Consider the following 15,827-nt stretch of genomic DNA (forward strand, 5'->3'; position numbering starts at 1 on the left):
ATACCACGGAATGAGCAGATTTGCAGAGAAATTTGGCATCCTGCAATGTGTATGGAGGGTGCTTGTATGTTTGGGCAGCAGATGGAAAGGGTTGCATAAGACAGACTCTCAGGATACCACGGATGCTTGTTGACACCTATAAGGTTCAGCACACACATGCACACACGCACAATAATAGACACCTTCCCTTCCTCTTCCACAGGATCTGATACGCCGGGACATCCTGTACTATAAGGGCCGCATTGACATGGATCGCTACGAGGTGCGGGACGCCATAGACGGGCGTGACGATGACTTCAACGTCAGTGTGAAGAACGCTTTCAAACTGTGCAACAAAGACAGCGAGGAGATCCACATCTTCCTGGCCAAGAAGCCGGAGGAGAAGATCCGCTGGCTCAGGGCCTTCCACGAGGAGAGGAAGATGGTGCAGGAGGATGAGAAAATCGGTTAGTCGCGCGCATCTCCGCACCTCCCTGTTAGTTTCAGTCACAATGGGCACACAAGAGCAGTGATAAATTGTTTTTGCTGCAGCACACTACAAAGCACGTTTTCAGCACAAAACATGAGCTCCCTGATGTAAAGCACATAACATTCAAGCCATACTGTAGTTGTTATTAAATGAGCGTTGCAAATGTATTAATGTATTTATTTACTGCTGAAAATGTCGTCAAAAGTGATAAATTTATATGTAAAGAAATAATATTTCATTATTATTATTATTATTACGGTTTGGGTAGGTTTTGTGCTTTTTATGACTTTGTTGTGAAAACTTAAACATAAAGAATACTTCATAGTTGTTAAGTCACGGGAAAAGGCTTCTCGTGGCCCTTTTTTTTTTTTGTCCCTGTGTGGAAACATTTTACAAAATACTGTATCGTTTGTTTAGGTTTTGAGATTTCTGAGTACCAGAAGCGGCAGGCAGCCATGACAGTGAGAAAGGTGACCAAACAGAAAGGTGAGGCAACAAGAAGATATCAGGTGATTTCCCTTTTCTTTTCCTCGCTGGTGTGCTCTGTCTTCTCATCGCTGTTTACTCTCCCTTCAACCTGCTCTCTTTTTTACTTTCTACACCTCTTTTTGAACACGCATACCTTGCTTATGAATGGACCTAGACTAAGTGTGTACTAAGTAAGCTAGAAAAGTCACGTGGCTTCATGTCTTCTCGCTTTTTTACCTTCAACATTTCCTATGAATTAAATGTCTGTCAGCCAATACACGAGGAAGACTTGATGTGTGTAGTAAAGCAGCTGTTAAGCATCAATGAAAAGACAGAGGGCTGTTTGCATGAAGTATTGAGTTTAAAGGGTGATTCCAGTGTTCAGGACATGTGGGTTCTGTGTCATGCTTGTCTTGAGAAAATTTAATACCTCAGACAACTGTTTGAATTTTTTACTTTTACTGACTTAGGGTGGTCGTTGGTGCTTATGACTTACCCAGAAAATATACCCTAAACAATAAATACCTTTTTGTAGGTGCAATTTTTCAGTATTTTTTTCATTATGTCTTAATTATGTCAGCAAGTAACTTTTAGAAGAAGGAGCCTCTACTTTACATTGTGTCATATAACACAATGGAACAAGTGAGAGGAAACATCAAGGTTAATGTGTCATTTTTTCAATTTTACAAAATCTGTGCCACAAATGTCAAAACGCTATGACAGTGATAAATGAACCCCAACAGCCACCAACTATCTCAGTAACAGAAAAAAAGATGTCAGACAAGTTATTTAAGATGCTATCTACCAACAAAGAGACACAGACAGAGGACCCACATGTCAGTACTGCTGGTATCATCCTTTAAGATTTAGCCATTTTAGCGCTAGGCTAGATGTTTGTACATTTACCATTACTGATGTTCTTGCTATTGCCAGTGTCACAATAAAGCATGACCATCCATTAAGGTATTAATTAACCAATGACCACTGCTGGAATGTTCTCTCTGACATTAGGATCCCTGTAGATGTCTGTCAGAAGTAAATGTTGTGTGTTTCTAAGTGCTGTATGTGTACATGGCTGGCACAAGGTGAAGTACTCTCTTGAATTTCAGATTCATTTATAGATTTCATCTTGAGAAAGAGGGCCATGTTGTATGGACATGGTTTGAAAATGATAAAGGTATATGCATTAGAGTTCTCCTTAGAGCTAGCACAATAAGATGCCATGGCAACTGCTAAGCAGCATTGGGAGGTGTTGTGATTAACGTTGGCATTGGAGCATGCAGTCACTGTCCAATCTGTTTACAAGCATTGTCTTGACTATCCAATATAAACAGGTTTCACTAACACAAATAGACCTAACCCTTCTAACTGCTAAAACAGTGTTTGGCAAAATACCCCGTAACAAAAAGACACTGTTTCTCATCTTTTCATGTTTTTTTAAGATGCCATGGCAACTTTTGAATATTTCATCTCCAAATATTGACTGTATCTAATTTTTAATTACACTAGCATAGTTGTGATGCTTGTAGACTGTAGCTAAATGACATTGTAGACTGTAGTTAAACGCATATTAACAGCTTTTCTGTTGGCTCTATTTTCGCCACTCTTGTGTTCTCAAGTGTTGAGGGTGCTATTCAAACAAACGTGCTGTCAACAAACACAGAAGAACAATGTCTCTTGTCCAAATGCTTGGTCTCATCATTGTATCAGATGTAATCTGTCGGTTCTCTTGTTTGCCTGCTACAGAGTTTGATTGAATAGCATCTTTAGTCTCCCTTGTGTCATTGCTAGAGCTGAATTCCACTTTACTTCCAATTCAGCTGTCATCATATGATCATACTGTATCATATCTCAGGTTTAATATGCAGGAATGTTAACACCGAAGGCTCATTTCGTACGTCTATATGCCTGTTTTCTGTGGAAGCATGAATTGATGTTGTGTTGTTGTGTCTGTTTCAGATACAATACTGACAATGTTTCCTCTGTGCTATCCACCTCCCCTCCTTTTCTCTTTTGCTTTGTGCCCTGCACTGCCTCCTTGTCCCCTCCCTTCACACCCCCCTTCTTGCTCTTTTGCACCTGCCTTCCTAGGTGTAAACAGGTGCACGCCCCCCTCATACCCGCCCCCCCAGGACCCCCTCAGTGCGGGGCAGTATGAGGTAACGGAGGACATGGCACAAGGAGAGGTTTTTGAATTCAGTCAATCCAAAAGAGGCCAGGCTCCTTTCTGGCAGAATTTTAGTAGATTAGCTCCATTTAAGAAATAGAGATACACAGACTCTTCTGAAGGACCAGCTATTTTTCTTAGAAGCACTAAACACTGGATGATCATGTCCCATGATGAAGAAAATACGAAAAACACACATACACAAGAGACTTCAAAGTTAAGGACCAATGTTAAATATAGAGTTTGATTGGAAGCAGCAAGAGGACTGAAGACTTGGATTTAAAAAAATTGAGGAAAAAAAAAGAAACTTTACAATTCATATATGTTAGTAACGTTCTTAGTTATCATGCTTCTCCAGCTGAGTCAACCGTCATGAACTCTTTCCCTCGGATTCTGCAACACTCATCATCACACCATCTGAATGTCCTGGAGTTCATTGAGATTGTTGTATTATTTCATTTTTAATCCATCATCCAGAGACAAACACAAGGCCACGCCAGGTCATCCCTAGTAGTATGATTGTGTCTGAGATCCTGCTGTGCTGCTATGTGCAATTGCTTGTTGCATTCTTCTGAATGTGAGATTGAATAACGACAGGCCTCAGCTACTGGCTGAGGCATCTGACGGACCTGTGAAGCTCGACTGTCACCTCTGAGTTAGATCCATCCTACCGCTGATCACAGGCTCTACTCATGTCTGCGTCTGGATCTCCTCCTCACTCTCAGCGCTCCATATTCCTCTTCACTCTCTCAAGCTGTCTGCGTATAGTAGCCCTCTTTTCAGCAAGTATGACGTTCACAGTGTCTCCCTCCCTCTTTGCGTCCCTCTCTATCTCTCTACCCACCTGCTCAGCCTCTGTGAGTCAGTGGTTCTCAGAGGAAGAGCTTCATTCTTTTGGAAACCTGCCATTGGCCATGATATGATGGGTCAGGGAACAAATCAATAGTGGGAACATCAATAGAATATTTACATCCTTTCACCAACCAGTTTTGACAGGGTATTCATATCCGATCACGCCGAGGGGCTGTGGGTTGCATTTTACGGAGAGCTTGCCGCTCAGATGAAACAGCTGGGAGCAGGAGATAGGCAGGCTACGGTCCACCTGCCTTGTGTCAGAGCCCCTCCCCACTCTCCCCAGAGACCACCCCTGTAGCACTGTGCTGGCAGCTCACTGGGTGTTTGGAAAGAGTACAGCCTACCTCCGGAAATCCGCTGAGAGCAGAAAGTGAAGTTGATGCATTGGCCAAGGTCTGAAATAATATCTCTTTCTCACGTCAGCTGTAAAAAGACTTCCTCAGTTGACTTAATTATTTTGTATTGCTCACACTGTAAAAAAAGCACAGCACATATTCAGTCTGAGGAGTACCTTTTTGTCTCATTTGAGTTAGAGTGATGCCACAGTGTGAGAAATTAGAGAGAACCATAACCAGCACAAGGGAAAATGGTCAAAAAATGATAAATGAACTATACGACTATTTACAGTTCCTGAGGTTGCGAGTCGTTACTGCAAAAAGTACTCTGTAGGAGTGTGAGCCAATACCGCAGGGAAGGCAGAAAGGTGGATTTAATCTGTAGCATGCAGGTGTCCTCTGTCAGATTCATGCATCTCTAAAGACTGCAGCTTCAAGTCTTGGCACTCCTCCCTGTCACGTTGTTTTCCAGATCTGATCCATGTTCTGGCAGTTAGCTCGGCACCGTTAAGTGAATTACAGAGGACTGTGGCCTGATCAGATTGATTTGTTTAATCATCAATGTCCCTGAAGCTGCTGTTGCAATGCCATTTCAACAGAGATATTAGATAAGAGAAGATCCACTGAGGAGAAAACTACCAATTTACACACACGATGAAGGTGTATTCTTTTCTACAGTTGGAATGTAAGTGAAACATCTGCCCACGGTTTGTGATCATATTTTGACCTCAGATGCAGAAGTACATTTTGTGTTATATCACCAGATGGACAGTACATATACAGTATGACAACTTGTGCAATGTGATATATCATTATATATCTTCACTATTCACTACCGTGATATGAAAGAGTTATATATCGTTCTATGTCATTTGTTTGCCTTCTTATAGGCCTTATAACCTATTGGAAAAAAAGACCTTAGAGTTGCTTTGTATGTTGTGTAATTTATGTTTTGTTTCAGTAAAGAAAGTTGAGAAATGGGTGAGTTGGCTGCTGGTGTCTGTAGAGATGGCTCCCAGTGAGATTGTTTTGGAAGATAATTCCCTTGTCTGGCACAGCAAAAAGATATGGTTCCCAGGCCATGATAACCTCAGGTCCCGTGCTACGCCCACCAACCCACCCCCCCTACACCCCCTCCCCTACTCCACGCCACCACCACCACCACCACCAACATACAGATACAAGCATGCAGGCAAACACACACACACACACACGGACACATAATCATGCACACTTGCTGGCCCGTTCTGCTGCGGAGAAGAGAGATGCTATCTAACAGTGCCTTCCAGCATTCCACTAGTGATTATCTATTCAGTTTCACAGGCAGATTTGAATTAGTCATGTATTTTCCCTTCAGTGTGGGACTTGCATCTCTCTCTTCCTCTCTCTCTCTCTCTCTCTCTCTCTCTCTCTCTCTCTCTCTCTCTCTCTCTCTCTCTCTCTCTCTCTCACACACACACACACGCACACACACTCTCTCTCTTTCTCTCTCTTTCTCATACACACTGGGAATTCCTCTTTCCCCCGGTGCATGAGATCCACTCGGACAGAAACTTAGAGGTCAGGCCTTTTCCATATGAGTAGATACTGTGCTGTCTGACTGAAACACCTTATTATATTATATCACACTTACATAGCAGTAATTTTATTGCACAAAAAGAAGTTAATTCTGATTTCAGATGTTTAGAAACCACATAGAATTCCTTTATTGTTATATATTTAACTGAAAGATGGTTTAATTTGAATATATAGTAGAAACCAGATTTTCATTAGTCAAGTTAGGTTGCACATTTCAAAATATATTATTAACAGTGAGTTATGAATCAAAAGAAAAAAATCATCTATTTTACCTTTATCAGCTACACACTGTAAATAATGTAAAAAGAACAGATCATATATTTGGATATTGGTATTTTGCGTTGGAGACGAATGTTGTTCCAGTTCTAGCGTGCGGTAGACCTCAGTACCAGGTAAATGCATGCTTGTGGCATCCAATATTTTGCATGAGACTTAAGACAACTCTTAACAGATTGTTTAGTTTCATTTAACTTCCAATGGGATTCCCCACAATGTGGAACCATTCATTTGTGAACCCATGCCATCTCACTAAAGGGAGTTCTTTTCTCTGTCCACCTGTCTCCTGCTCACTTCACATTCACGGTTGTAGCTTCTGTTTTTTTTTTATTTATTGTCAAGCAGAGGGGGGAAGCATCTTTTCCTCATGCTGAATCAAAGACTTAACTGTTGATAGGTAAAATGAAAGGCACTGATGCTCTCTTTGCCCAGATATAATGGGTACTATAAACTGTAACATTATCTTCAACTTTTTTTTCTTCTTTTCTTTGAGTCCAACCTACACTGTCATGGTCCAAACCGCTGGTTATTCTTGGAACACCATTAACTGCTGAGGCAAAACGGGTATAATTTTTCTATGACAACAGTGAACCAAATAGGAGTTAGCACTGATCATGGGCGTTTGTGTATAGATTTGTAGTCAAGCAGAAGAGCTGAATAAATGCGAAACCTCTCGGGATGAGCTAAAAATAAACATAATCCTGAAGACACACACAGTACTTCATTGCAATTCACATCATGCTCTTGTTTCTACTTAAAAAAAAAAAAGATTCTTTGGAGTACAATGACTTGACAGTACAAATTATTTCCTCACTTGTATTTATTGAATGCAGTATTAAATATTACCACTTTGGCCACATTGTTAGAAGGATGTATATATTGGTTTTTCTTATATAATTATCATTCTGACCTTGTACTGAGAGCTGAGAGGACAGCCTTCTGTGCAGTTTTTTTTTTTTCCTTTTTCTTTTTCCGGTCATAATCCAAGACAGCCAAGTTAGCAGACTGTCAACTGAGTGCATCAGAGGTTCTCAGATTTCTGTAGTCCCTTTTAGTCCAGGTTGTATATGGAGCCAGTAACCGCGCTCACTCACATTTAGCATAGCAACATCTTCAGTAGGAACTCCTAGCAGTTGGTTAATGCAGTCTTGTTACAGAATAGTCAGGGTACAACAGAGTCTTCAATGAGCCATATTTGATGTGGTGTTCAGTGACAACAAAGTTAACAGAAGACTGGCATCCCCACTTTTGGAATCACAATCTATTCATTGTATATTACCATCTAGTTTGAGGTCTGGATTTTTGCCTATCACAGAGAATTTACTCACAGTATCCATATCCTTTGTCACCATATGCAAACATTTTGTCATTTTCTTTCTTGCTGGCCTTTGAGTTTGATTATTTGTTGTAGAAATGAAAAACCTGAAAAATAATGCCTATTCAATCCAGAAACTGTGAATGGGAGAGTGGAGATGTCAACTGTATGTACATTATATGTTTTGATGTAATCAGAAGCACTGGGAATATGTTGTACTTCGCTGTAAAAATAAATCCATATCTGATATAGCTGTACTTTTGTTGAAAATAAAACCTCTACAGAACTATGTGTCGAGGCGTCAAAGTGTGAGTGGGAGCATTGTGCTGGGTTTCCTGTTGTGTGACATCATCTCCTGTTCTCAAAAGCTGAAATATGAACTCCTGGATATGTGACAGAAGACTGGTCAAAATTTAAGTTTAAGAACATAGGATTAGATAATAACATCTTCAGGATGGTGTTGACAAGTCACAAAAAAAATTTGCAACAAACTTCTAACCACAAATTGTAACTATGCTGTGATCAATAAGTAATGAGACTTATGCAAATATATTCTCCCAGTTGGCCGTGCTGAAGTGTAGGCTGATAGCTCTGCTGCCTAATGTTTTGAAGTCCACAGATGCAAGACTGTTTTTCAGGCAAGATCTAAGACATCCTGGTGTGGTGCAGACAGTGACTCTGTTTGTGTGTGTGTGTGTGTGTGTGTTTTTCCAGTTGTGACTGTATGTATAAATAACTGATGACTGTATCTGATTGTGTGAAGATACCTGCGAAATCATTGCTAGAGGCGATGCAGGGAGACAAAAAACTGCCACTGGGAAGGCTCATATTTGGACAAGCACAATATGCAGTGTTACTGTGGTCTCTAGTGGTCAACCAAGGCGTTACACCTCCCAAGGACATGACAGATTTCCCAAGATGGAGCACTTTCTTTGCTCTAAGCTTTGTACTGCTAAAACTATTTATTCAAATTAATTTATTAAAAACAACTACAACTATTCACAAACTCCAATCTTCATGTGAAAAAGTAAAAACAACTTTACAGCAGTAGACAGCTCAGTGACCTCTAAAGGATACAGTCCAAATTTTTACTTGGTGTACAATGAGATCAGCTGAGCATCCTTCATCTTGTCCCACTAGTTGGAAAACCCAACAAAAGTACGCTTTAAGTCAGTGAGGTAAACAATATCACCTGGCCTTTTCTCCTGATGCTAACTTGAGCATCATATGAGTTCAGAGGTGTCGTGCTTCAGGTAGTTCCTCAGGATCAGAGGAATGTCCAAACTGTCAATGGCAGACTCCTTCTTTGCAAAGGGGAGGTATCTTCGAATTGCTAGCCGAGTCTGCGACATCAGCGTTTTGGGACAAACTGTTGTAGAAAAAGACACACAAAGTTAGATCAGCAGTTGCATTTTGAGATGTAACATGCTAAAAAATATTCAGAATCTAATATAATTTGTGTCTCACCTCTCTCTTTGAGCAGCAGAACCAGAGCCTCATTCTGCTTTGTAGTCTTGTCAATGATCAGTGTAGGGAGATACACATCTGCCCCAAAGTCTATGAGTAGCTGGATGTACTCCACCCCACATCCATAACGGAGACACACCTCCAGGACTGTCTTTGGCTGCTTTATCCTGGCCAGCATCTTGTCATCTGTGCAGTTGTAGTTGGGGTTGGCCCCGTGTAGTAGGAGCAGTTTAAAGCAGTCCAGGTGTCCATACACAGCCGAGATATAAAGAGCCCCTCTGCAGGCTGTGGCATTGGAGGCCCACTCTGGCACTTTGGGTTTGACGTCCACCTCAGCTCCATAACGAAGCAGCTCTCGGAGCACGTCTACGTCGCCCTCCCGGGCAGCAGTCAGCACCGGCGAGCAGTTGTTGTACTGGCTGCCGTTTGGATCGGCTCCGGCCTTCAGCAGGGCAACCACACAGTCCAGATGTTTCCCGCTGACAGCTGTGAACAAAGGCGTCTGAGCCTTCACGTCTAAGCTGTCTATCTGAATTGAAGCACAACAGTACAGTTTTAGGAAATGCATTCCTGACAAATGCTGGTTTCGTGATCCAAGAACGTAAAGAGGCTATAATCAATATTTTTATTTTAGCAATGGGACACAACACTACTTGTCTGTGCAGTCCACAATTACCCTCGGCTCTACAGAGCATTTTGGGGTTTTTCAGTTCATTATTTTATTTTTATGGCCTGCCATAAGTGTTTTGGTTCACTCTCACAGCTTATAGTGTTGTTTTTCGTAGTTGCAGGCTGCCTGTTTCAGTGAAAACAGCAGCCAAAAAACAAAAAAACAACTATGCTACCTACCCAGCACCAAACAGCAGACAGAGAAACATAGTGACTAGCTGATAAACAAAGTGGAGCATTTAGGAGCTTAAGAGCCAAATATTTCCTTAGGAGTTGATGGATACCAGAAACAGAGCTACTAGCAGAATAAATATTGGATTTACATTTGTCAGGTGGCCAAAAACACAACTCCAAACTAATGTTAATGTTGCACTATATCCGCTGGAGGTAGGTAACTGTTTGTTAATAACATAAAAGGTAATTTATGTTTCCACTGCCCCCCAAGTAGCCAAAAATGTGTTAATGAAGGTTTAAGTTGGTCGTACGAGTACACAAAGTATCATAATATGTGAGTGTTGTGGGTATTATCACCTTATAAAGTTGTGACAGTGAACAAAGTATTCCCCATTTACACATCCATCTTACACAGACCAACATTATAATTTATTTAACCATAACCTGATCACCTGATGAACGTAAGTCCAATACTCACTGTCTGTTTTGATCTCCACCAACACCTGGGGAAAATATATTGGGTCTACTGGATCTTCCACACTGTTGACCAGCTAGTTACTAACTTTGTCTGTCTTTCATTTGACATTTGAAGCTGGGCAGGTTTAGTCAAGTGGGTCTAACACGTCTAATACATCTGGAAACAAAGAGCTTAAAGACACTAAAAGGATCTGTAAAGTTGAGGCGAACTGGGGTTAATTTTCTGTGGGTTTGACCACTTTCACTTTACATTTAGTCGTCTAATCCATTGTCTAAATAAAAATATTGATTGTTACAGCTTAAATATCCAAAATGTAATGAAAACGTATCTCACTGTATTGCAAAAGACCTGCAGGAACAATGGCTTTTAAATGAAGTGGGTGTTGGCTGAGTGCGGTATATTTTAGTTATTAAACAAAATACTTCTGTCCATAACACCCACCAGCAGCAGTCACATCTGTGGCGTCCCACCTGCCCCCTCCACACCCTCTCTAAAAGATCCATCTCATCATCCTCATCTGAAAGCTGTACAACAAAAATCCTCCCTCTATATCTCACCTCTGCACCATGCTCCAGCAACACCTCCAGGCACCTCAAGTGTCCCAGGGCAGCAGCAGTGCGCAAGGGAGTCACTGGGACCCCCCACCCGCTCCGAGCATTGATAGACCTCCTGTAACTCTCCTGAGACAGGAGCTCGGAGAGAAGTGTCACGTTGTCGCTGCTCACAGCGTTGTTCAAGGCCTGACACTGCTCGTTGTCCTCATCCCCCTCCTTAGGCTGCAGCAGGGAGAAGATCTTAGAAATGTCCATCAAACTCATGTTGACAGCTTGGCCCAGAACCATAATGTAACTCCAGGCTAATGCAAGTCAAAGCCCTTCCATCTGCAACAGCACAGAGAGATGATAATCCACACAAACACGTACACATCTGCCATGCTCCTGTCATGTTTGATTTATTTTTTGTTTTCATGATTTTTATTTTAACATTTCACCATGAAAGTCTGTGACAGCTTCTTACTATGACCATATACTACCACTACAAATGGAGGTAAACAACACAGGTTATTAATAAATGACACAGTTACTTTCTGTTTACAGGAGCAATCAAAGGAAACATCATAGTTGGATATAATGTGCTTGACTTCAAAACCCCACATAAATGTATTTTACATATTTCAAAAAAATGAATGCTTTTTGCCAGTAGCAACAAAGTCACACCATTTTTTTTTTCAACAGCAGCAAACTGTGACTTACTGTAACAAGACACTCACCTCCTAGTTGCTTGCTGATGTTATATCCAAAGGTATTAAAAGAGGAGAGAAGTTAAACACTTTCCATCATAAGTCATGTGAAGAAAGAAAGAAAGTAAGACTGGAATACCCTCCAAGGAGTGTGTGATGCTTCCACAGGGGCTGTGAGCTGTGAAAAGTGCAGTATGGTGTGTCTGTGCGTGTGTGTGTGTGTGTGTGTGTGTGTGTGTGTGTGTGTGTGTGTGTGTGTGTGTGTGTGTTTTGGAGAGGGGGGGGGGCTAATTTTAGGCCACAGATGGGCCTGGTTAAACTTCCATTCTTGGAGAGTCGAGGCTCTGGTTTATAATTAGAAAGGTGATAGAATTGTGACACTCAGTCGGTGATTGGTGTGTGTGTGTGTGACTTTGTCTCTATGTGTCCTGAATAAAAACAAAAATGAAATGACGCCTCCATGTCTTGGTTCAGCGTGTCTAGCATGTTATAATTCTTCAGCTGGTCAAGCACGCTGAAACTGCTCACAACTGTATCTCTATAGTTTCCAGTGTGAAGATAAAGCCAAATAATCAATGAGGAAGGCCGTTAGTTTGCTGTATGTGTCCCGTTATCACCCTCTTTCCCTGATTCACACCAAGGCAGCCATTTTGGTAAGTGTCAGCTGCGTGACTGTCAGGAGCCGCCAGTCAGCTGTTCCTCTGCCAAACCCATGTCTTCATACTGCCCCATGTTTAGAAGGGAGGCTGAGATACACCACATTCTTTCAGCAGATGGCACAAGAGTCCAGATTCCTGGCATTGTACACATACATGATGAAGATTATTTATTTATTTGAGCACACAGGCATGGAACAATTAAACATGGATAACCAAGGTTTGCTTTTAATGCAAACTTTCTGAATCCCGACACAAGAACAGAGAAGAAATAAGCACATTAGCCACTGAAATAATATGAATAAATTCTGCTTTGTGTTGTTAGGAAACTTTACATTTGAATTGCAACAAGCAAGTTACAGTATTACACAATGAATGTCATGAATTTAAACTGCATCTTTGACATCAAAATTCTATAATTTTTGATAACTATTTTGGTTTTTTTTATTATTATGAATACATTTCAGATAAAATACCACTATATATGAATTGTCTCACAGCCAGGCAATACAAAGCCAACCCATCACCTGCTAGAGATGCCACTGATAGCTGATATTGATATTAGGTACAACTGTGCAATCTAATGCAATCCAATACAAAAGCTCTGCCATAAATTCTACTTTTACAAAGCTTATACATTTTCAGTTTTTTGTTGACATTGTCAAAGGTGATAATTCTATGTTATGTTTGTTGTTGAGGTCATAGTGGTGTACTGGAATGCATTAGATTGAAGTGTTAATAATATTTTGCCCCCCTCATACATCTTGATGGTGTGGACAAAATATTAAGAACACTTTTCAATATAATGCACTCCAGCACTGTTAGGTGGAACGGAGCAGGTGGACCCAAATGCAGGAGACTGCAGGCAGAGCCAGGCTGAATAATAACTTATTTATTCCAGTCTTGTGTTGGCAGAACAGTACAAACCTGAAAACACAACGATACAGAACAACAGCTCCAACAAAATTGAACCGAAAACCAAGACTTTAATACAAACTGAATTAATGAAGCAACTAGGAACAGGTGGCAAGACACAAGGGCAGGCTGGGAGCGTGTTGGCTGGGGAAGACGCAGGGAGCACTGAATGCAGGGCAGGTGTGGAGGGAAAAAGCAGGCTCGGGAAAACAAGAAAAAACACAAAAGGCAATAGCTGCTCTGGGCTGAGAACAAATCAAAAACAGAACTTCATCCATGAGTTAAATAAGAGTCTACAACATAATCAAGCACAAACCTCTTAATACATAAATCAAACTGTCTCAGAATTATATAAATGTAACTTAAAGTGCACAAATCATACTGAGCAAACACAGCAAATAAACTTCAGCATTACATTGCCAACCTAGGAACCTTCACCATAAAGAGTAGAAATATAAATTGCTGTTGACATAAACACGAACCAGTAAATCTGTCAAGCGGAGTGGCCTGCACATTAAAGCATGTAACAACATAAAGACTGTCGCTCAGAGTTTCAGTTCACTTTTACACTTAGTTTTTTATGAGAGTCAATGTAGCAAGCAACAGTATCTCAAGTGGTCCTTAAATATAAACTGCAACCTCTTATCTGTCCTTCTTCCCACTCAGTCTAGTCTTAAAAAGGCAGAAAAGCCTGATGGTATCTGGTGGACTGATGGAGGGACATAGAACCATAACAAGTACACCACCACCCACTATGACCTCAATAATTAACCTAGAGTAAGTAAGAGTAAGTAGAATAATCACCTCTCTGACAATGTCAACAAAAACAGAAAATATATTAACGTCGTAATAGTATAATTTATGGCACAGGTGTTCCCAATAAAATGCTTGGTGACTGTATATGTAATATGGTGCATGTTACACACACTCTGTTACCAAATCTGCAGTTTTTACTTGCCACAGATGAGTGTTTAAAGTTGCAATAAATAAACAGTATATTATATTATATAATTAATATTATATAAATGATAAATACTATAAATTAACGTGCGTCCATGTGCTTCGCCACCAGATGGCGGTAATGACGCACTGATGTCAGGAAGTGCAGCTGTCGTAAACACTAAAAGAAGAGGGCTCTGTGATTTATAAACACAGCGAGCTTCGAGAGGAAAGCCGTATTGTTTCTGATGAAAAATCATTTTATATTGCCTGGTTTCTCAGACACAGCGGTTGTTTCTAATAGTCGTTTAAGTTTTCCATGAAATTCGCGTTACAGTAGTTACACGTCAGCGTCAGTGTGCGGCGTAACACGACTGAAAACGCTTCCAGGAGTTGTGTTTTGCACAAAATGGAGGAGGAGGAGGCCCTTAGAAACTACTGCAGAATAAAGATTTCTGTCGTCTTAAACAAACAGCAGCAGCTTGAAAAGGAGGGGGAGAGAGGGAGGCACAAACAGAAAGGGCAGGTTTTAGACGGGGACGGGGTTAGAGGTCACAGAGAGTATCGCCCCCCTCTCCCCGACGGTACAAACCAAGGGAGAAACCGAACCTCCCCCGGACTCATGTCTCAAGGCCCTGAAGTTCATCCCGTCCCCCTGCAGCTCATAACAATGCTCAGGCTTAAAGCTTTCAAGGAGGAGATGAGGCGGGTGAGGAGACACGCATCAGTGACTCACTTTTACCATGTGGCATTTGAGAAAAAAAATGCCGTCTTTCTTCGCCTCATGTGCTTATGTGCTGTGGCAGGCTGCAGAGGTGGAGCTCCATGATCCCGCTGTCTGCAGTGAGTGTGAGCAGAAACAGGCTGCCCTGTCCTTGAAAACTTTTATCAGGAGGAAGAAGACACAACTGCAGTTCCAAGCACTGAAGGGCAGACTAAACACGCACATGAGCCATGGAGTAAGTGACTTTATGGACAGTCTCATTGTTACTGACTTATATTTGTTTATTTAACTGATCGGATCGCATTTACCAAATTCAACCACTCTTTCTCTTTTATAGGAGTTTGCACATCGGGGGAGTTTCTGTAAAATATTCCAAAGCCCTCCGATGCCCCTCACTGGATTTGGGAGGAACTACTTGGTGGAAATATGCAGGTCATAGCAACCTGTGGTTCCCTTAGCAACGACAAAGGAACGTGATGTTGCCCTGGCAACAGATGAAATGAAGGGTTACTCTGACAAAAACACTAACTACAGGAACTCATTTAGTAAGACCTCACTGTCCTTTTTCAGACAGATAGCTGCAGACACTACAGGCACAGTATTAATATAATAAAAGGGACAATGTTATGGTAGACTCCCACAATCCTTCTGCTCTTTTTTCACACACAGACTAAACCCACCCAATAGCCCAATAAACATTGATCCATATGTTGATCCTCAAGTCCTCAGTTACACTACATAACAGGAATAAATGTCTAGCCTTGGTTTTAAATCTAAACTAGAAATACTACCTCGCAGTTGTATGCCTCCACCAACTAGTCAAGTTGCAGTTTACATCCATGTCTGTCCAGACTCATATATTTGAAGATGAAGACTTTGACGGATTTTAATAAAAGGTATTACATGTATTTCTTGTATATGTTCACATGCTTGGCCAATAAAGCTGATTCTGATCATCAGCCATGACAGTAGACAATGCTTCAGATGTGGATGTTGCTGCAAAGAACCTACAATATGTAAAATATGGATGCTTCACACACATCTTCAACCCAGCAGCACAGAAGATCTATATAATCACCAAGTTTCAAGGTGGGAACCCAAG

At 41.2% G+C, this 15,827-nt stretch overlaps 3 protein-coding genes across 8 annotated transcripts in view; 2 read left to right on the plus strand and 1 right to left on the minus strand.

Moving 5' to 3' along the window:
- The window catches only part of LOC137189090 (rho guanine nucleotide exchange factor 9), a 43,887-nt gene extending 36,138 nt beyond the window's left edge, over positions 1 to 7,749 (plus strand). For 5 of the 6 annotated variants that reach the window (XM_067598747.1, XM_067598750.1, XM_067598748.1 and 2 more), the window contains 3 exons: positions 203 to 446; positions 887 to 955; positions 3,029 to 7,749. In XM_067598747.1, coding sequence (XP_067454848.1) covers positions 203 to 446; positions 887 to 955; positions 3,029 to 3,204 — 489 coding nt within the window. In that variant the 3' untranslated portion in view covers positions 3,205 to 7,749. Of the gene's footprint in view, positions 1 to 202; positions 447 to 886; positions 979 to 3,028 lie in introns of all 6 variants that reach the window. The other variant, XM_067598749.1, reaches the window with a different exon arrangement.
- A 324-nt stretch (positions 7,750 to 8,073) lies between these two features.
- LOC137189091 (ankyrin repeat and SOCS box protein 12-like) lies at positions 8,074 to 11,719 on the minus strand. Its single transcript, XM_067598753.1, has 4 exons — positions 11,522 to 11,719; positions 10,809 to 11,132; positions 8,931 to 9,459; positions 8,074 to 8,832 (listed from the first exon to the last, which is right to left on the minus strand). The coding sequence occupies exons 2-4, from the start codon at positions 11,091 to 11,093 to the stop codon at positions 8,687 to 8,689; spliced, it is 960 nt and encodes a 319-aa protein (XP_067454854.1). The 5' UTR covers positions 11,094 to 11,132; positions 11,522 to 11,719; the 3' UTR covers positions 8,074 to 8,686.
- A 2,452-nt stretch (positions 11,720 to 14,171) lies between these two features.
- LOC137189096 (uncharacterized protein C8orf48-like) lies at positions 14,172 to 15,684 on the plus strand. Its single transcript, XM_067598763.1, has 3 exons — positions 14,172 to 14,710; positions 14,808 to 14,960; positions 15,063 to 15,684. The coding sequence occupies exons 1-3, from the start codon at positions 14,411 to 14,413 to the stop codon at positions 15,162 to 15,164; spliced, it is 555 nt and encodes a 184-aa protein (XP_067454864.1). The 5' UTR covers positions 14,172 to 14,410; the 3' UTR covers positions 15,165 to 15,684.
- Positions 15,685 to 15,827: the final 143 nt, after the last annotated feature.

This window comes from Thunnus thynnus, chromosome 9 (assembly GCF_963924715.1).
Source record: "Thunnus thynnus chromosome 9, fThuThy2.1, whole genome shotgun sequence".
Taxonomy (NCBI): domain Eukaryota; kingdom Metazoa; phylum Chordata; class Actinopteri; order Scombriformes; family Scombridae; genus Thunnus; species Thunnus thynnus.